Source organism: Glycine max, chromosome 5 (assembly GCF_000004515.6).
Source record: "Glycine max cultivar Williams 82 chromosome 5, Glycine_max_v4.0, whole genome shotgun sequence".
Classification (NCBI taxonomy): Eukaryota; Viridiplantae; Streptophyta; class Magnoliopsida; order Fabales; family Fabaceae; genus Glycine; species Glycine max.
Genome location: NC_038241.2, coordinates 12,378,616 through 12,399,283, shown reverse-complemented (window position 1 = coordinate 12,399,283; position 20,668 = coordinate 12,378,616). Strand labels below are relative to the sequence as shown.

Genomic DNA, 20,668 nt, shown 5'->3' with positions numbered 1-20,668 from the left:
AAGACGACACTTAAGGCATAGGCCACACTAAAAAGAGGCGTTTCAAATAAATTATAAACAAGCGCGCACACAAAATATATATATATATATATATATATATATATAAAGTTAAAAATTATTTTCAGAAATTATTTTCAAAACTAATAGTAATACTAGTACATCTACAGCAGAAAAAATGAAAATAAAGAAATAACATTTCACGACACTCTAAACCGGAACACCTGCATTTGTACATTGAACAAAGTTTTGGACCATTATTAACAACATACACCCCAAAGTAGTTCAAATTAAGACTACTTAAAATCGACAAATGAAGAACACTTACATCGAATAATCGTAATACAAATAGTGTGATCTTAGTTTAAAAATTTATGAACACATTCAAATAACTTCAAAATCACTACCAACATTTTAAAGTAAACTTTCCATGAAAACGCATAAAAGCTCACATACAACTTGAAAGTCTAAAATTCATAACTTCTAAAGTACAAGTTTTGATCACTACTCAAAATACCAAAAGCAAAAGCAAAACAATCCAACTCTAGATCATTACTCCAGCAAATCATTCAAGCTCAAATCATAATAATCATCTTCCATATGATTTTCATACCCTTCATTATCCATGGCATCTCTGCATCTCCATTAAGATCATCATCATAATTATGAATCTACAAATCATCAACAGGGCAACACTACCATCACCGTTAGCTTACTCTCCATCTTGATTGAGGCTTCTTTATTTGGAATATCCAAGTAGTCCATATATATATATCTAAACTCATGTTAGACGAACATTCATCATTATCCATAACCTAATTATCATTGCATGAAATATCATTTAACATTATAAACAAGTTTTCCTAGGTTGCTTCTTGGCTAATTCATCACAAATAAATAATTCATCATTTCTTCGTACGGACTTAAAATTACAAAAGCAAATATTCAACTGCTAGTAGATAAAAATGAATCTCAAAGGCACTCAAATTATGCTCACACCCAAAGGAACAGCATGCAACTTTAATATTTTAATGGAAAACTTTTTAGAGTTCTATATGTCCACCCCCATAGGATTCACGCCATTTTGATTTAGTTTTGGTGTTCCCTAGAATCGTGCCTATCAAAAAAACTTTTATTCATTAAGTCTTCAAACTAAGAATCAACCTTAGTTACTTTTAAAACACTTACCACCATCCTTTTTGAATAGTCATATAATCAACTTTTAACTTCAAAATCAACTTAAATCTAGGACTAGAGAGTAATTGAGGGTTAAGGTAGTAGTTTACAAGATGCAATGGCCTATGGAATTGTTTGTCTCGTCTTTCATTAATGATATCCTGTAGAGGCATATATAATGAAGAAATAATATTACTTGTCAAACAAAGACTACCAAAATTTTAACTAAACTGATGATTTATTTAAACTAAACTGATAATTTATCCTGTAGACACCATTGAAGGCGTTTTGCATATTCTCTTTTGCCCAATCCATTTCCTCATTATCCCAATTGGCTTCTCATCCGAATCAACAAAACAATACACTTTGCTTAGATAAGCACCCCTCAAACAAATCAACAATGTTTTTTTAAAACTGCTTATCCATAATCATATTTTCAAAAGACTTCCCATCCTTTGTCTTTGCAAACCTAGATTACCATTGACTTTATGAGAACATTCTAATCAATGCTCCTTTGTTGTCATTGAGAGAGATCCTAAACTTAGGTAAGATGTGGGAAAGCAAGTAATGGCAGGTCCCACCAGATCTTTTCCTTTACTCCATTTTTCCTGCAACTTTGTAGTTTGCTCCATTATCTGTCACAATAAGGGCAACATTTTCTTCATGAATCTCCACAACAATGTAATCTATCATCTTAAAAAGTGTGTCAACTGTTTTTACAAGTGGAAACAAGCCAACTAGGCTTGAGCCTAGCCAAGTTCATGATTACAAAACCCTATCATCTTAAAAAGTCTGTCAACTGTTTTTACAAGTGGAAACAAGCCAACTAGGCTTGAGCCTGGCCAAGTTCATGATTACAAAACCCGAGTCTGACTTTTTTAATGTTACAGGCCAATTTTTAAGGCCTAGCCTGTTTGAAGGACTTGCATAACCTAAGTCTACTTACATGGCCTGTTTTATATAAGGCTTATAAAAAGGCCTATGGGCCTTTAAAAAAATAATATTAATGACTATATCTTTTTATATTATTATTTGGAGAAGGGAGGAGATGGAAAATGAGGGAGCTAAAATCCCTCCCTTCTAACATTAGGAGGATTTTGAATTGGAAGGGGAGTGAAACTGGTTTGTAATTTTTAAGAGTGTACTAACAAAATTATTCTTGAAGTTCTATTTCCCTTTCTCTTCCCTTCAGTAATTCTTATTACTATTATTTTCCCTCTCCTCCCCTAGCTAACCAAACAAGGGGAACCTCACTTCTCCCCTTCAACCAAACCTAAAGAGAGAACCCTTTCTTTCCTTTCCCTCATTTGAATCATAGTGTAACAAAAGTAATATGGGCCTCCATCTTTTGTTGATCCACCCATCCATCATTATGGTACATTTCATTTTCTTTCAATGAGCTCTACATTCTTCAATAGCTTCCATAGTTGTATTCATTATTCTTTAAAAATTTGACTCTAATGTTATGGTAGGATGGTGGCTTAAAGTTAAACTGTATGCTATGTCTTGCAACAAATTCCATCAAACTTGTCAAATTCATCACCTAACCATATTGAATGGCCTGGCATCCTTGTAGAAAAAGGAAGCAATTGCATTCTTCTTCTCTCAAACCCTTCTTAACAATGTTATTGATGGTGGAATGACTGCTTTCTCCCCTCTTAAAAATATTTCCCCAATGGTGGATTGATTTCTTCCTCCCCTCTTCAAAATGTTTCCACACCTCTCAACCTCTTCATTCCCTTTTCTTTTTTTCCCTTAAAAATGGTATTGATTTCTCTTGCAATAATAAAACAACTTCATACATTTTTTTCCTCACTTTATCTCTAATAGATTTGCAAGACCCAACATTTTTGTGTTCTGGCCAAATGATGCTTCAATCAATAAACCCCACCAATTATTACCATCTACATTGTTTGCATTTAATTTTTTGGGAATCCCCATCAACTGAGATAACACTTACCATCCTGCATCACTCCTATTTCCAGGAGCATTTTTCTGCATTTAAAAAACCCCACTCTCACACTCTCGGCGTCATCAAAGCGACCAGCAGCACCTGCACCCCCATTAACTCTCACAGCACCACTACTCCCACATGAAAACATTTCAAACCAGCATGATACAACACCAAAACAAGTCAAAATTAGAGAAGCAAAGGAGAGAACAACTTCACAAGCACTTAACCCAGAAGCAAAGAAGAAAGCAAAAGCAAAAGAGAAACCAAACAACAGAAGCAATCAAATAAAATATACCAGAAGCAGTTGAACCAAAAGCAGTCCAACAACCCAATCATATAACGAGGCGGAAAATTAAAGAAAATGAACCTGGTCAAATGGAGAAGATGAACACAGAACAAAAATCTGAATGGTAAATGAGAAGTGGCACAAAGAGGTCAAAATGAGCAGGAAAAAAAGTTTGAGAATTTTGATGGTGTGGGGCAAGGGTGGGTCAAATAATGGATCTTTTTTATGCCCAACTAGAATCAGCCTATTCTAATGATTTTAAGCTCACTATTATGCAATCTGACCAACCAGCCCAAAACAAATTCAGCACAGCATAGGATTGTAGGGTGCTTGAAAAATCATAAGATCATGCAATCCTACACAATTTTTAACTAACTTCACAAACCCTCTTACACCAACTTCCATATCTGTATATTAAACAAAATGCAGGACACTGTAAAGCAAAACAAATCTGGATTAAAGTTTAAACTATACTTTAACAAAAACATTTTTTACATGGGACCACACACAATTTAAACAATAAACAACAAAGCATTGAGCATCCTTCAATAAATACAAAAGCAAAAGGGGTGTGGATTTTGCATTAACCTCAAACAACTCCACCCCCCCCCCCCCCCCCTTTTACTTCAAAACTCCACCCACAACAAGATCCATCAACTCAGAATGTGAGGCCTTTGTATGAGAATGGGGTAAATCAGTTTAGAGGAAATTTTGGGGGAGGGAGAGAGATGTTAATTGTTGGCTTTGTTGTCATTTACATGTGACACTTAACATACCAACAACAACGTGTGTTGTTCATTGCTCCAAACAATAGCCATCCAATGTTTAGAACAAAAAAAGACAGACATATGCAATATTTGAGGAGCTCCACATGCATATTTTTTAGTTATAAACATAGTGGTAAAGTTAATAATAAGATTATTTAATCGATCAAATCAAACTAATTGAGAAATTTATTTAATATTGCTAAGCCAAAGTTTCAACAAGTTAACATTGGCCAATTCAAACATATTCATATGAACTCAAACCTATATGGACAAAACTCTATTATCAATGAGGATGGCCAGAAAAATATAAGTTAAAGGACACATCAGCTTTCACTAGCCACCACCAACTTAGAAACATAGGTCAAGGATAGAGAGAAAGGAGGCAAGTTTAAATAAAGCTATGCAAAGGTAAGTTTTTTAGAAAAGAAAAACAAATAAAGACCACCATGAAAACCGTTACCATTATCTTGATCAGCCAAAGATTTGCTCGGTTTTTCCGATTTGCTAGATTTTGAGGGTTCTTAACATTGGCCAATTCAAACATATTCGTATGAACTCAAACCTATATGGACAAAACTCTATTATCAATGAGGATGGCCAGAAAAATATAAGTTAAAGGACACATCAGCCTTCACTAGCCACCACCAACTTAGAAACATAAGTCCAAGGATAGAGAGAAAGGAGGCAAGTTTAAATAAAGCTATGCAAAGGTAAGTTTTTTAGAAAAGAAGAACAAATAAAGACAAAAAATAAAGAAAAAATAGTACTTTTGTAAACAAGAATTTCATAATCTACAATTATTCATCATAAAGCCCACCACCATGAAAACTATTACCATTATCTTCATCGGCCAAAGATCTGCTCTTGGGTTTTTCCGATTTGCTAGATTTTGAGGGTTTCTTAACTTTTTCGGCTTGTAATTCCAACACCTTCTCTGAAGGTTTCCGCTTTCTTTTCATGCGCCCAGCATCATCTTCATATTAATAGAAAAATAAAATATTATTATTAAATGCATAAGAGGAGTCAGAAGTTCGTATCAGAAAAATGCATAGACAATACATTGGCAACTCAACCACCCGTTGGGGATAAAAAGGGGGACTTTTAAGTCTAATCTAAATAAAATAGGGGAGACTTGGAAACTTTTTAGAAGCATAATTAGAGACTAAATGAACTCAGATTCAAAAGAACTCAAATACTAAGCAACAAGCATATAATTCAAAGCATGCCATTACCTTCAAGAGGACTTGATGCATGATTCATCATATGACCATTTGGTCCAGCTTCTTCTGAAAGAGGGGATCCAGTGTTATTGCTGTCCAACAACTTCGAAGAACTTTCCACACACTTCTCTTGCTGCTCAGGAACATCATGACTAGGGGTTGATGGCAAGTAACATAACTCTTCTTGAGACATATCAGAATCACTGAAAGTGGCATCTTTCTCCACGGTTACAATATCAACTTCCTCATCTTCATCAACATCAGGTCCTTTAACCTGCAAGCATATAACATCAAAAAAGAATGGGCAAAAAGAAAGAATGATGTCCATGACCAATCGAATAAAAAACCTTTTACCTTCTCAGTCTCAGGAATCAGATCAAATTCATCTTCACGCTCTACATATTCCTCATTTTCCTCAAGCTCCTTGAAATCAGGAGCAAATGCACTCCAGTTCTCAGTATAATCTTTTGCCCATATATAAACTAAACCATTCAGCGAAACAGATACAACAATAGGATGCACAGGATGCCATGCTAAATCTATCAGAGCTTCCTTAGGTCCTTCAAGGATTTTCACAAGATGTCCAGCTCTATCCCATATGTAAATCTTGTGCTCACCTTTGCTGGCAGAACCACCAACTACCCACTCACCATCACCACTGAAACAAGGTGCTTTCCAGTGTACCTTTGTGATGGAATCTTGAAATTCCCGGAATAAAGTTAAACATTTTGATCCAACAGCCTTCAAATTCTCAATATTATTTAGATCGTTGTGGTTCCCACTCAGGTCATCCAGGGCTCTGACTTCATCTTTCAGAGGCAGAAGGTTTTCATAGATTCGTATTATTCGATCATTTGAATTCGTGAGCAGATACTGCCCATTCCTGCTGAACACAATGTTCTTTACAACAGAACCACCAGAGATTGGAACTACAGCACGCACGTCACCATTTTTGTAATCAATGACAAGAATTTCCCCTTTTGAGTTTCCCACATAAACCAGAGTCCCATACTTATTAAAACAAGCAGCAGTTGGTGTGAAGGAGGTAATTCCATCAGAACATTTATTACGTGGAGGAGGGGTTGGTCCATTGCATGTCTCTGAGACAGAAACTATAAGTAAAGTTGTGTCTCCTGTATTCAGGTCAACAATCATTGGAGCACATGAAAGAGGACATGCTAAGCAGAGAGATGGGGTCGAGGATCCTGGATGAAGACGAGCTTGTAGAGGGGTTTGTTGCAGAACTATCCGGGTTATTTTCTTACCACTCATAACATCCCACAATATCAATGATTTATCAGCAGCAGATACAAGAATTCGATGACCATACTTTGACCAGCAAATGCTGGTTATGGGAGAAGAACATTCATCATCACGCAGAATTTTAGCAATGCCTCGGGTTTCAAAATCCCAAATAACACAACTTCCATCATTGCATCCAACTAGTGGTTCAATTGAGCAAATCAAGATCAAAAGTGAGAAAATTGATATTGAAAATAACTCCAATAAATATTTAGTAGTAGTTCAACACTTGCTATAATATTTACTCCACCCACATTAGAACAAATAGCACACAAACCCATTATTGCCTCACAAACTTATTCCAGTATAATGGTAAAGTAAACATCAACTACATCATGCACACATGTTTATCCAATGCATTGAGCATCAATTGCATCATTACTACGTTAGGGAAAAATGTATGCATACCCTTTAATATTTCTTCATCACCAAGCCAAGGCATGAAAAAATTAAAAACAGGACTCCGGCCTTGATGCTAGAATCCCAAAATTCCACATAAGCCCCACAAGAAAAAGTGTCCAAAAAAACACCCTATACATACAATCTGAGTAAAAATAACGTCCTTTTCTTATCTGGGTCATCAGGGAAAAAGGGAATTACTCACTAAAGTTCGCTACTTTAACCTTGAAATCGACATTAAAAACATAAAACTCAATTTTTTACCCACAACCCATTTTCCAAAACCAAATTATTAGCATAAACACAGGCTACCAAAAATCAAAAGATAAAAACTTTGCACGAAAATGCATCAAAGGAGAATACCCAGAAAGGACAGAGCAGCAGTTGAATATGAAAATAAGAGAGACAAAGAGAAAGGGGTTACCAGCAAGAAGGGTGCCACGGCGATTGAAGGCAATGCATTTCATACAGCCATGTTCCAAATACTCCTCTATCACTTCTGGGAAATCGCCCTGCAATGGATCTTCAATGAATCAATATGGTGCACAATACAACGTCAGCAAAACAAAAAACAAGGAAGATGAGTGAAGTGTAGATAAAAGAAAAGGGTGTGAGAAAAAAGAAAACGAACCAATTATGGAGGCGTTCATGGTTTGTTGTTGCTGGAGAGAGGGTTAAGGTGCACAACACAAGTGTAGCAGAGAAAAAAAGGGAAGAGAGAGCAGCAAAATCGAAAAATGAGGGAAAGAAGGAGGGAATGACGAGAAATAAAATAAATAAATAATATTTTGCTGCTGCCGATGATGTCTATATCTTTGGTAAAAAAAAACAAATAGAAATAGGATCCCGGACAAAAAGGACTTCCAGTATATATTTTTTCAATAAACAAAAATAAAAAAGTGGACCAACGAGATTATATTTTAAATATAAATTAGACTAAATACGAACTAAATTATATAAATATGCATACTATCGGTTATTTTATTCATTTAAGGATTTTTTTTTTCAAATTAATTATCAAAAAATAATAAAAAATTATTTAATATGTGATTGGTTATCAATTCAAATTAGTTGTAATCGATAACAAAAAGTGTGTCCTTGTTTTTTAGGTTTTCGATTTTCATTACTTTCATTTTTAGGTTAAAAAAATTAGAAGAAAATGCATAAGCAAGGAATTTAGTGATTTTAGAAATCCAAGTCCAAAGTGACTACTTATGAAACATGCTCAAAATATTACTTGTCCAATAAATAACTAATTTAACTCCTAAATTTATATTTCTTATCATTTTAGTCTCTGAAACTAATAGAAACTTAAATAAATTTTTGGTTTATTTTTAGATTTCATCTAAGTCTCTAAAACTAATCCTTATCTCTCATTTTAGTCTCAAAGCTTTTATTATTATTATCACTCAAGTCCCTAGAGCTTAGGGGTGGAAATGAGTCAAGCCAAGTCAAGTTTTACTAGACTTGAGTTCGCCTTGACTTGAATACGCAAGGCTTGAGCTTGGCTTATTACCTGTTATAGACTTTTTTTAAATATTCAGCTCGGCTTACATAAAAGTTTGGCTTGACCTACGAGCCTATTTAAAAGTCTGCTTAAAGACGTCTTTAACCAATTAATTATTTTAAAACCTAGTGAAATACTAACTAAAAAAAGAAACTTATAAAATTTAGTATAAGTAATGTACAAATCCAAAAATAATCGATAAACAAAATCATATTGAATTCAAGTTATTAAAACACAAAGTATATCAAAAGAAAATAAAAAAAGAGCATAATATTAAAAAATATATAGATTAGAGATGATTAATATTAATCTAGCCAAATAAAAATATTTAAATTGTCTAAAAATGTCTTTACAAAACATTCTTTTCTTTGAAAGTATTGTATTTTCCTTTTAACTTGAGTTTTTTTCTTTTTGAAAAATTTTCACATGCAAGTGAACTCTCCAAGCACTTTATGCCACTTCATTTTGTCATTTATAATGCCATAAAAATGGTATAAATAATTATTATTATTATTACTTAAACAAGTCGGCTTGTCAAACTTAACAAGCTTTTTTTATAGTTTGACTTTGGCCTTTTTATCTAAAAAAACTTTTTAAAAAACTTGAGTTTGACTTTTATAATAAAGAAGTCAAGTCGAGTCGAGTTTTAAATAAGTTGAGCCATATGCCCTTGACAAGCGGTTCGACTCATTTCCATCCCTATTAGAGCTGAACCAAAATGAGAAAACTAGTTAATTTTAGGGACTTGAATGAAATGATGAAGGAACTTATTTGAGTTTTTCTTAATTTCAAGATGGCAACGAAATATAAATCCAAAGATTAAATTGACTATTTACTATATTTTGAAATGTGTTAAAGCTGGTTTGCAATCATACAAATAGGTTCACAAACATGTTTTCAGCAGTTTAGACTATTATTTTTTGTCGGGCAACAAACCACCACGTTATTTTTGTCACATAATATAATAGTTTGCCTTGTAACAAAAACTATCCCAAACCAAAAAATAATTTCTCTTTACATTTTTCGATAATTAGTTTGGGAAAATGCCTTAAACCTTCTTCCATTACTTCTTTCTGCATTGTTTCAAAAACCAAATTAAACAAAAGGTGCTTAGGAAAAGCATTTTACCCCTGATGAAACATATCGATACATAAGAGAGACAAAATAGCTTGATCACACGATTATATGCTCTATTCTTGCATACAAAAATCTACATAAACACAAACCAATGAAGATAAGTTTTTTCAGCCCAATGCAATTAAACTTAAGGTCATATCAAGCAAGGTATACTTGCTAATGAGCGTGGTTGGAAACACGTCTTGGATCCACGTTCAAGCAGCAAAACCACGTCAAAATGATGCAGAAGTTACATTTACTTGCTTCTATATGGACGGAACATGAATCTAATTCAGACACGCACTTAGTCTACATATAAAACAAATCATCAAACTGCCTGCACCCAATTGTAGGCCACTAGTTTGAGCAAACAAAATAAAAATAGACAAATCATTCACTTCCACCTGCAGGACCCACAAGAACCCCTTGAGCAGACCCTTCCTTCCTACCAGATTCATCCTTCACCTCAGCATCAGCCTTCCTTATCCTGATTTTATAATTAGCCTCAAACTCAGAAATTTCCTTTTTCTTCTTTTCCAACGCCTCGTTAAGCCTTGCCACAACCTCTTCGAGTCCTTCTTTATTTCGCTGCACAGCAGGCAAGACCTCTTTGATGGTTCTCTCCACAAGCACCCCTCCAATCATACGATAGCATCGTCTAGATTGGTCAAGTGGTTGAATGGCATTGGTAACCAATGTGTGCTCACTAACTTCCATCTCCAGTTCAGTTATTTTGGAGTAAATTTGGTTGAGCTCAGACCTCATTGCAGCATACATATTTGCTACTGCTTGTTCATTTATTGGTTCCTTGCCACCTTCAGCTTTGGCCATGATTCTACACAAATGAAAATAAAGCATCCTCAAGGTAAAGAAAGAGAAGTGTAATAAGAATAAACACAAGTCTACTAGGAAAACATTTCAAATATTATTAGCCTTTTCTTTCTATTAATTCAGTATAAACCATTTTTTACAGTGCTATCCATTCTATGAAGAGATATAGAGTAAGATGCAATAACATCAACAAATAATATGAAAGCAAATCCAAAACAATGCTAAACTTTACGTGTTTTGCCTATACTTTCTTGTAAAACTATATAAGATGAATCGCAGACAGATAGAGTTCATTTATTTCTCAGTAATTAATCAAATTAACCCCTGATAATGAAAATTGTCTACTAACAAGTTTATGCATTCAGCAATTACATTTCAGTTGTCGCCAAATTATCCATCAAGGAATGAACTTTGGAAGGTAAATCTACCAATAGCCAACTTGGTGAATAAAAAAAGACAAGGGGGCACAATTTTTTAACTAGCACAAACAGACGCAAGAAGAGAAAACAGAACAGCGGAACAGATTTGAGACTAAATATTGTTATAGACCATACATCATTGAAAGAAAGAAGCTTTCACCATAATCCCCCAACCCTTGACCCTTCATGGGCACACCCAACTCATGCACACACACAGTCAAATCCCCTAGTTCCCAAATTCCCACACACAAGTCACACACACAGTCAAACCCCCTTCCCTCCATGCATAGAAGTCAAATTAATCACTACTGAGCAGAGATTGGGAAGATGCAAGCGGTGGTGGTCTGGTAGGTGAACGGTGGGGTTCTATGCTCATGAATCTTGATGAAGGGTGAAGCTACCAACTAAAGGTTTCAATTCTAAAGAGGCAGAAAAAGTGATCAAGTGAAGGTTACCAAAAATAGGATACCCTAAAAGAGAAAGAATGAACAAGTGATCAGTTAATATGCTACCAAAAACAAGTAAAAAAAGGTTACATAATAGAAAACCCTGAACCCAGTGAAGGCAATCCCTCAACTCATTTCCGAGCAAGGGACTTACACAACCAAAAGGAAAAAAAAAAGGTATATTTGTTTTTTCAAATTTGCAATTGCAACGACTAAATCAATTGTGGCAATCAAGGCGCATGCGAATTTTGCATTTTTCTTCGGGAATTATCAATACCCAAAAATGAAAAACGACGTTATTTCCATTTCTAATTCAAACCGACAGAAAAAAAAACGAAATTGATACAATCCCATTTCTCCCCCACACAAAAATCCTCCAACCGATCAATGACATATCCACTAATCAAGCTCAAAAAATAGCAGAAAACCCTGGAATCATAGTACTAAAAAAGATGGAGAATTTGCAACAAACCCAAATCAATCATAAAATTCAAAGGGTAATTGATGGTAAAGTTGATTAAGAAAACAATTTCATTGTGTCAGAAAACGATAAATGCAGAAACAAAATTGGGAAAGAGAAAAAGAAAAAAAGAAAGAGAAAGAAACACGAAAACAACCTGACTCGATCTAGGAGGAGGGAGAGGAAAGGAGGGTTGGGGTTTCTGCAATTACCATTCGCATCGGAATCAAGACAAATACAGGAGAGAGAGAGACAGAAATTAGGTAGAGAGATTGAAAAAGAAAAAGAGAAACTATATATATCTATATTTTTGCGAGAATTTAATTTAGGTTGCTTGGTAAAATTAAAAGGAAAATTGTTACATGGACTTGCATTAAAAAAAACGTAGCCAACAGCATCAATAATAAAAGAAATAACCTTAACAGATGAAAAAAGTTTAGTTGACATCAGTCAAAAATAGTCTTAGGACTTAAAAAACTTAACCGACATGAGTTTAGTGGTATACTTTTATTCTTAAGAGATATTTTTTTTAATTTTCATTCCTCTAAAATTTAAACCATTATTTTTTTATTTCAATGAAATAAGTAAATTTAACCGGACTAAATTCTGCTTATTTTAAATCAACCAAAATGTACTTATAAGAAATAATAATAATAATAATAAAATTTAATTATAAATTTTATCCTTCAACTTTTATTATGTTTATCATCTAAGTTTTTTTCTATAAATATTATTATTTAAATTTTAAATTTTTTATATTTTACCACCTTTGATATGCCAAAAAAAAAGTAAAGAAAAAAAAACAAAATAACGTTTTACTTTGTTATCAATATAATAATAAAATGCATAAAAATTTGATAACAAATTTTTTTGAAATATTAAAAATTATGTGATAAAATTTACTATTAAACTTAATATAAAAATCTAAAATTGGTTTTTCTATTGTCCATTTTTAAGTTGCTCTTTTGGAATGAGGTCGATTAGAAAGTTGTGTTAACATTTAATTATAAAAATATTAACAAACTCTCAAAACAACGTCAAGACATCTTAAGAAAAGACTGCAAAGAAGTTAAATCCATTCTTATCCTAACCTAACCCACTTATGGTATGTTTGTTTTGAAGGAAAGATATAATATACAAGAAAATTTTTATACTTTATATTGTGGAACATATGTCTGTTATACTCTATTTTATTTGTCTAGTGTTTGTTTGTTCTAAATCAAATACACTCATTCAACAAAACATTTAATATATATATATATATATATATATATATATATATTAGAAGGAGCAAAACCCCTAAAGTCTCAAGGGGTGTGTTGCTAGGTGCACCCAACATTATTGCTAGTGCACTCATCACTTAAGGGGAAAAGACTGAAATATCCTTGATCCGTAAGCCTTTTAAGTTGATCCGTAAAAGACTTACCGATCAACTTGATTCGTAAGTCTTTTTATGGTTCAACTTGATCCGTAGAAGCCCTACGGATCAACTTGATCTGTAAAAGGCTAACGGATCAAGTTGATTCGTACGATTTACGGATCACCCTTATGCACACCCATCACAAATGCGAAGAAAGTGCAGAGACAGTTTTGGCATTTTCAAAAAATGTTGGGTGCACCAGCAATAATGCTGGGTGCACCTAGCAACACCCAAGTCTCAATCTTCGTCTCCTTTCTTCCCCGTAGCGTCGCACAGACTCATCAAACTCGTTGTGACTACAGCTGCACAGATTTTCCTCTTCTCTAGTAAGCATCAACAAAATCCCCCTTCATATTCGTGCCTTCATTCATTCTCAAATCACTTTTTTTTCTTAATGTTGTTGCTTTGATAACTTGAACAAAAACAGTGCCTTTGCGAGAACGTGCGTTTGGTTTCAATTCAATGGTGGGAGGTAAAGCGAAGAAGGAAAAGGGGAAGCCCCATCAGCAGCAAAAGCACATGCCCTACCAGGGCAGAATATCATTCCACACGTAGCAAAATGGCTGGCTAGTCTTGGTGACCTTTGGTTTCCCACCAACTCAGTGTTTTAAAGGATCTTGGACTTCTCAGCACACGAAGGCTCACTCAGCGAGCATGTCTCGCTGAGCGAGAGTAAGTGAAAATTCGCTAAGTGAGCTTGGTCACGCTAAGTGTGAGAAGAGACAACATCCTCGCCGGGCGGGCTGGCTGCACACTGAGCATGCTGATCTCTAACTTATCCTCTTCTAGGGTTTTTTATCCGCTAATCGAGTTGGTTGCCTCGCTAAGCAGATGAGGCTCACTTAGCCAATCTGCCTCGCTAAGCAAGTTCATCAACAACTTTTTACACCTTCTCTTCTTTAGCCTACAAACTCAGTTGAATTCAACATTAGATCACAAAAATGGAGTTTCTAATCTATAAATTCACACAAGAATGAAAATATTTACAATTTCCACAAAAGAATCATAAATTGGAGGCATATTTTCTTACAAATTTTCAATACACTAATAACTCATGAATAACAATTAGCATTAGCAGCACCCACACTGTTGTGGGGACTTGTCACACCTGTGTGGTTATTTCTTGGGCTAAATTCAATGCTTTTTAAGCTCTTTTTTGCTGCTTAAAGCTCTCCAAGCCCCTTCACTCTTCCTTTAATGTCAGTGATAGTGCTCCAAGTTCCTCTCCAAATTAGTTTTTCAGCAAATTCCTTCAAAAAAAATCAAGTGTAGAAACAAATAAAATTGAAATTTAAACTATGAAAATATTTATTTAAAACTTAACTAAAAATCAGCATAGAAAAGTTCAAAAGAATAAGAGACATCACATAATTGTGCCAAAATGGCTACCAAATGTAGGACTAAATGACAATTATCAGCAAGCTCCCACAGTGTGACGAGCGATGTGGACAAAGTTTGGAAGGAATAGACTATTTGAGATGACTTTCTTTGGATCAAATAGCCTATTGCGTAAGCTTCTTTGGATCAATTTTGAGTCAAAATCAAGGCCTAAAAAATCATTAAAAAATAGACAAAACACATGTATGATTTAGGTCTTAATTTAGATCCAGATATTGATCCAAAAAAGTTAAGGTAATAGACTATTTGACATGACTTTCTAGCTATTCTTTCACACAAAATTTGTATAGACTATATTACATGCATGCCATTTGTCTTATCTTCTCTACAAAATTTTGTCAAACGGAATCTCAACCCAAAGATCAAACCAGAAGAAATTGAAATAATAAACATGCTAAAGAGGTGATTGATCGAGGCCGTACCCGAATCAAATAAACATGAAAATGCAGTAACTAGGAAGTGATCCTAGGTCGTTTCCCAACGAGCAATGACAAACCAAATGTTCATAATATACTTGCGCAGTAACAGAAACGATTGGGGGGGGGGGGTTTGTTTGTTTCGTGATTAAAGAGAAAAACAAGTAAACTGAAATATGAGACTACTAATATTAAAAACGGGTTGTTTCCTCTGATTCAGAAGCCATTCTCTTATCCTGGGTTATGGAGAATTCGTCCCTAACAGTCAACCACTTAATCCAACCCTATTTCAATTTACTAAGCGAAAATCAACTTAGGGTTGTCAATACGTGATTAAGCACCACATACACCAGTTACCCCTTCGTCCATTAAGCATGAACGCAAGTTAGGCTCAGAGGCAATTAATCGAACACGAAGCGTGCACTGATTAATGTTCACGAATTTGGGATAACTGGTGAAGGGAAAACTGCCAGGAAACCACATTACAAACGAAACCTCAAAGAGAGTTGGGCTTCGTCCTCAAAAGAAAACAACACCAGAAAAACTAGCCTTCCATAGATTCAAACAGAAAACACAAATGAAACATGAAGCAGAAACGTAAATGAACAGAAACGTAAATGAACAGAAATGTAAATGAAACAGAAACGTAAATGAAAGTAGAAGAAGAAGCAAGAACGAAATTGTAATTAGAAACAGAAAATGGAAAATTGCATTAAGAACGAAAACAGTAGCCTTAGAACAGAAGAACGTGAAAACCTAAAACAAAAGCTCTGAATAATAAAATAGCATAACATAATAGCCTTGCATGAATCCCAAGGCTTCTATTTAAAAAGAGTCACTCAAAGTCACTGGGCCCTATTACAATACTCTGGCCCAAAACGAAATAAACACTGAACAACATAAAATAAAATTGCGAAATTTCCTAATTACAAATTAACTAAGGTAAGCGCTGCTTTATTTGCCCTCTTCAAGTCCACAACCAAAATCCAGATTAAGCCCAATGTTTCATTAATTCCTGAAATTAGATTAAAAACATCAAATTAGCTAAATGAGCCCAAATAATAAAACTGCCTGATTAATTGACAATTAAGACCAATCAGTAATTAAAATGGTGCAAAAAGGGTTTAGAAAATAGAAGAAAATGATGGCACATCAAAACCCCCCATACTTAGCCTTTTGCACTCCTGGGCAAAATGAAACAAAGAACAAAATCCAAGGATATCAAAGAGAGACAAACAAAAACATTCACATATTTCTCAATGAACATCAAGGAATGAAAGGAATTGGTAACATCTAACATAAGGAGATCCAAAAAGTCAAGACATTCATGAAAATCATCCAAGCAACCCAATCATGGCAAAATAGTTAATCAGCTCAAGAATGAAAAGTGATAAAGCCTCACAAGATATACACTCTATCTCTCAAGTGTCTAGGCTACTATTTACCCTCAAAGCACCCATGAAAGCAAACACCACATAAACTTGGCAAGATTCTAAAATTGACAATCAACCCATAAACACAAGCACATGAGGATCGAAAGATCTTTTAAGGTTGTAATGGGGCCAAGGACAAGGTATGGAAAAATATGGAATAAGTGGCTAAATCCCAAAGGAATAGAGGAGCAATGGGGAATAAGTGCATATCAAGAAAAAATAAGAAAATAAAAAGAAGTAAAGATAAAATTTAAACATAAAGAGTAGAACCAAGAGTTTCATCATTCTTGTGCCATTTAAGATCTTATTCACTCAACTTTATTGCTTTTCTTTTTCTTTTTTTGAATTTTTTTTTTACTCTATAGCCTTTGAGAAACAACATTTCATTCAGCATGTCCAACATTTAACCAATATACAATGTACATCAAGTATGGCCCAAAATACATCATGAAGCATAGCCAACAAAACAAGTTATCCAATGAAACAAAAACCCCCCACACTTATTCCCAAAACAATTCCAAAGCTCCAAAATTCCTTAAGGATATGGTGATATCATGGTTTTTTCATTTAAGGTTTGTAGTGAGCTTCAAAACAAGGAAAGGGAAACAAGGCTCAAAAGGGCTATCAAAGGAATTAATTCAAGGTAAGTCCATTTGGCTAGAAGCTTATAAGAACAAAATTGCCTCAATCATTTCCAAATATGCATGTGAATTAGGAAGCATCAACAAGAATGAAGCCAAGGCTATTGTGCAAGCAATCAATGGGGCAAAACACACCAAATGATTATGATGATGGATGGCTCAAATTCTCACAAAGGTAAACTCATCACTTTCAAATTGAGCTTTCAAAACTATCATGACATGTAGAGGAGAATCAAGGATTTCAAGTCACAAAATGTCAAGAACTTTTATTTCAAAACAATTACCCATTTCTTGAACATATCCTATAATTCAAAGAAAAACATGGAAAGTCGTACATGCACACAAAATTGACCCAAAATATTAAACTAAAAATCCGATGAAACTAACAACATTAACAAATTAACACAACTAACAAATTAACAAAACCAACAAAACTAGCAAAACCAAAGAACACTCCCCCCCCCCCCCCCAACAACACATTGTCCTCAATGTAGCACAATTAAAAGATTAAAAACAATTAAATCATCAAATAGAATTGGACAAGTGTAATAAAAGCAAAGAAGGAGATAGGAAAAGAAAAACTCCCTAAGTCATGGTGGAGGAAGAGTAGGGTGGAGTAAGGAAGTCTCTTCCACCACTACGTCCACTAAAGAAGGGTTCGTGAGGAATAGCTTAAGTCGATGTCCATTGACCTTGAAGCTCTTGTTTGTGGAGTCGCTTTTGATCTCAACTATACCATAAGGAAAAACATTAGTAACAACAAAAGGACCAATCCACTTAGACCTCAACTTACCACTCATGAGTCCAAGCCTAGAATTATACAATAACACTTTTTGCCCAACCATGAAGTCCTTCTTAACTATCATGTTATCATGGAACTTCTTGGTCTTTTCTTTGTAGAACTTGGCATTCTCGTAGGCTTCTAGGTGGATTTCATCTAACTCACTCAGTTGCAACTTTCTTTCCTCACCAGCTTGATCCATAGAGAAGTTGCAAGTCTTCACTGCCCAGTAAGCTTTGTGCTCAATTTCCACTGGAAGATGATATGCCTTTCCAAAGACAACCCGATAAGGAGACATTCCTATGGGTGCTTTGTAGGCAGTCCGATGTGCCCAGAGAGCATCATCAAGTCTAGTACTCCAATCTTTCCTGCTTGGCTGCACAATCTTCTCTAAAATTCTCTTGATTTTCCGGTTAGAAATTTTTGTCTGTCCATTGGTCTGGGGGTGGTAAGGTGTGGATACCCTGTGTACCACCCTGTACTTTTTAAGCAGGGCATGCATTGTCCTATTGCAAAAATGGGTTCCTTGATCACTAAAAATTGCTTTAGGTACTCCAAACCTGCAAAACATATTAGACCTGACAAAGTCTGCAACAACTTTAACATCATTAGTTCTAGTGGGCTTGGCTTCCACCCATTTTGAAACATAGTCAACTGCAAGGAGAATGTAAACATAACCAAAAGAGACAGGAAAAGGGCCCATGAAATCTATACCCTAGACATCAAACACCTCATAGAATAGCATAGGTTGCTGAGGCATTTGTTGTCGCCATGTAAGTGTATTTCCTGCTCTCTGACACTGCTCACAAGTGCTGCAGATCTTCCACGCATCTTTAAAGATGGCGGGCCAATAAAAACCACAATCAAGCACTTTGCGAGCTGTCCTTTGAACACCCAGATGACCTCCCGGTGCGGAAGAATGACAGAACTGCAGGACTGAGTCAGTCTCATGATCTGGAATGCATCGTCTAATTACCTGATCACTACACAATTTCCACAAGTAGGGGTCATCCCAAATAAAATGCTTAGCATCACTTTTAATTTTATCTCTTTGGGCCTTAGATGCTAAGGGAGGAAAAACAGAGGCAACTAAATAATTGACAATGTTAGCAAACCAGGGAGTAGAAAGAGAGTCAGAAATACTATACAGTATATACAAATGATCATCCGGGAAATCATCCCGAATGGGTGAATCCGCATCTGATACACGTTTGATCTGACTCAAATGATCAGCAACTAGATTTTGTGCTTCGCTCCTATCACGGATCTCCAAGTCAAACTCTTGGAACCAGAGCATCCATCGGATCAACCTAGGCTTAGAATCAGCCTTCTTCAACAAGTAATTTAGAGTAGCATGGTCAGTGTAAACAATAATGCGGGTACCAAGCAAATAAGATCGAAATTTTTCAAGAGCAAAAACTATGGCTAGAAGTTCTTTCTCAGTAGTAGTATAATTCGCTTGGGCAGCATCTAAAGTCCTAGAAGCATAATATATCACCCTGGGCAATTTATCAATTTTCTGAGCAAGGACAGCCCCCAATGCATAATTTGATGCATCACACATAAGCTCAAAAGGGGCTGTCCAATCGGGTGCCTGGATGATGGGGGTGGTAGTCAGCGCTCTTTTGAGGCAATCAAAAGCCTCTTTGCATCTGTCATTAAAGTCAAACTCCACCTCCTTTTGCAACAAGTTGGACAGTGGAAGGGCTACTTTGCTAAAATCCCTTATAAAGCGTCTGTAGAATCCTGCATGACCAAGAAAAGATCGCACCTCTCGCACACAAGAGGGGTAAGGCAATTGTGAAATAACAGAAATTTTTGCAGGATCTACTTCAATACCCTTATTGGAAATAATGTGGCCTAAAACTATACCTTGCTCAACCATAAAATGACATTTTTCAAAATTTAGAACAAGGTTAGTTTCAATGCATCTATTCAAAACTTTTTCCATAATATTCAAACAACCATCAAAAGAGGATCCATATACAATGAAATCATCCATAAACACCTCTATGCAATTTTCTAAAAAATCACTGAAAATACTAATCATGCACCGCTGGAAGGTACCAGGGGCATTGCACAGGCCAAAAGGCATCCTCCTATAGGCAAAAGTGCCGAAGGGGCAGGTGAATGTGGTCTTTTCCTGATCCTCAGGAGCAATAGTAATTTGCATATAACCAGAAAAACCATCAAGGAAATAGTAGTGGGATTTACCTGCCAGGCGTTCAAGCATCTGGTCAATGAATGGCAGGGGAAAATGGTCCTTTTTGGTAACCAGGTTCAGTCTCCTATAGTCAATGCAGACTCTCCAACTATTCTGCACCCGAGTAGGAATCAGCTCCTCCTTCTCATTTTTGATCACAGTGAGGCTGGTCTTCTTCGGGACTACCTGGACGGGACTCACCCATTGGCTGTCGGAGATAGGATTAATGATTCCAGCTTGCAAAAGCTTGGTTATCTCCTTCTTCACTACATCAAGAATCACCGGGTTGAGTCTTCTATGTGGTCGTCTTACTGGTTTAGCTCCATCCTCTAAATTTATTCGATGCATACATGTGGATGGGCTAATACCAGGAATGTCCGCCAGGGTCCAGCCTATAGCCTTCTTATGCTTCTTGAGAACTGACAACAACTTCTCCTCTTGCTCATCAACAAGGGAGGTAGATATAATCACTGGAAAACTCTTGCTATCATCCAAG

At 35.4% G+C, this 20,668-nt stretch overlaps 2 protein-coding genes across 9 annotated transcripts; both read right to left on the bottom strand.

Moving 5' to 3' along the window:
• Positions 1-297: 297 nt before the first annotated feature.
• On the bottom strand, positions 298-7,889 carry LOC100811475 (protein RBL). 6 transcript variants are annotated; one of them, XR_005891393.1, is made up of 6 exons: positions 7,733-7,886; positions 7,526-7,624; positions 5,755-6,842; positions 5,413-5,674; positions 3,134-5,153; positions 298-1,808 (listed from the first exon to the last, which is right to left on the bottom strand). XR_005891393.1 is itself a non-coding variant. In XM_014775555.3 (6 exons), exons 2-6 carry the CDS (start codon positions 7,566-7,568, stop codon positions 705-707), a joined length of 1,599 nt encoding a protein of 532 aa, XP_014631041.1. In that variant the 5' UTR covers positions 7,569-7,613; positions 7,733-7,889; the 3' UTR covers positions 298-704. The 6 variants fall into 6 exon arrangements, 5 of the variants coding, with proteins under 5 accessions (XP_014631041.1, XP_040871272.1, XP_014631040.1 ...); XM_014775555.3 differs by having other exon boundaries at positions 298-772; positions 5,016-5,153; positions 7,526-7,613; positions 7,733-7,889; XM_041015338.1 differs by having other exon boundaries at positions 5,016-5,153.
• A 1,827-nt stretch (positions 7,890-9,716) lies between these two features.
• LOC100812005 (probable prefoldin subunit 2-like) lies at positions 9,717-12,194 on the bottom strand. Of its 3 annotated transcripts, none has more exons than NM_001254566.2 (2): positions 12,038-12,194; positions 9,717-10,559 (listed from the first exon to the last, which is right to left on the bottom strand). In NM_001254566.2, exon 2 carries the CDS (start codon positions 10,553-10,555, stop codon positions 10,115-10,117), a length of 441 nt encoding a protein of 146 aa, NP_001241495.1. In that variant the 5' UTR covers positions 10,556-10,559; positions 12,038-12,194; the 3' UTR covers positions 9,717-10,114. The 3 variants fall into 3 exon arrangements, with proteins under 3 accessions (NP_001241495.1, NP_001351083.1, NP_001388713.1); NM_001364154.1 differs by having other exon boundaries at positions 12,093-12,194; NM_001401784.1 differs by lacking the exon at positions 12,038-12,194 and adding an exon at positions 10,928-11,237 and having other exon boundaries at positions 9,838-10,559.
• Positions 12,195-20,668: the final 8,474 nt, after the last annotated feature.

Bases quoted from the DNA above. Each gene is read 5' to 3' on its own strand.
- LOC100811475 (XM_014775554.3), bottom strand. The intron at 5,675-5,754 runs GTAAAAGGTTTT...ATATGCTTGCAG, and splicing joins TGATTCCTGAGACTGAGAAG to GTTAAAGGACCTGATGTTGA. The intron at 5,154-5,412 runs GTAATGGCATGC...ATTAATATGAAG, and splicing joins TGCATCAAGTCCTCTTGAAG to ATGATGCTGGGCGCATGAAA.
- LOC100812005 (NM_001401784.1), bottom strand. From the start codon at position 10,953: ATGGATAATTTGGCGACAACTGAAAT. The intron at 10,560-10,927 runs GTAATTGCTGAA...TCATTTGTGTAG, and splicing joins AATTTGGCGACAACTGAAAT to AATCATGGCCAAAGCTGAAG.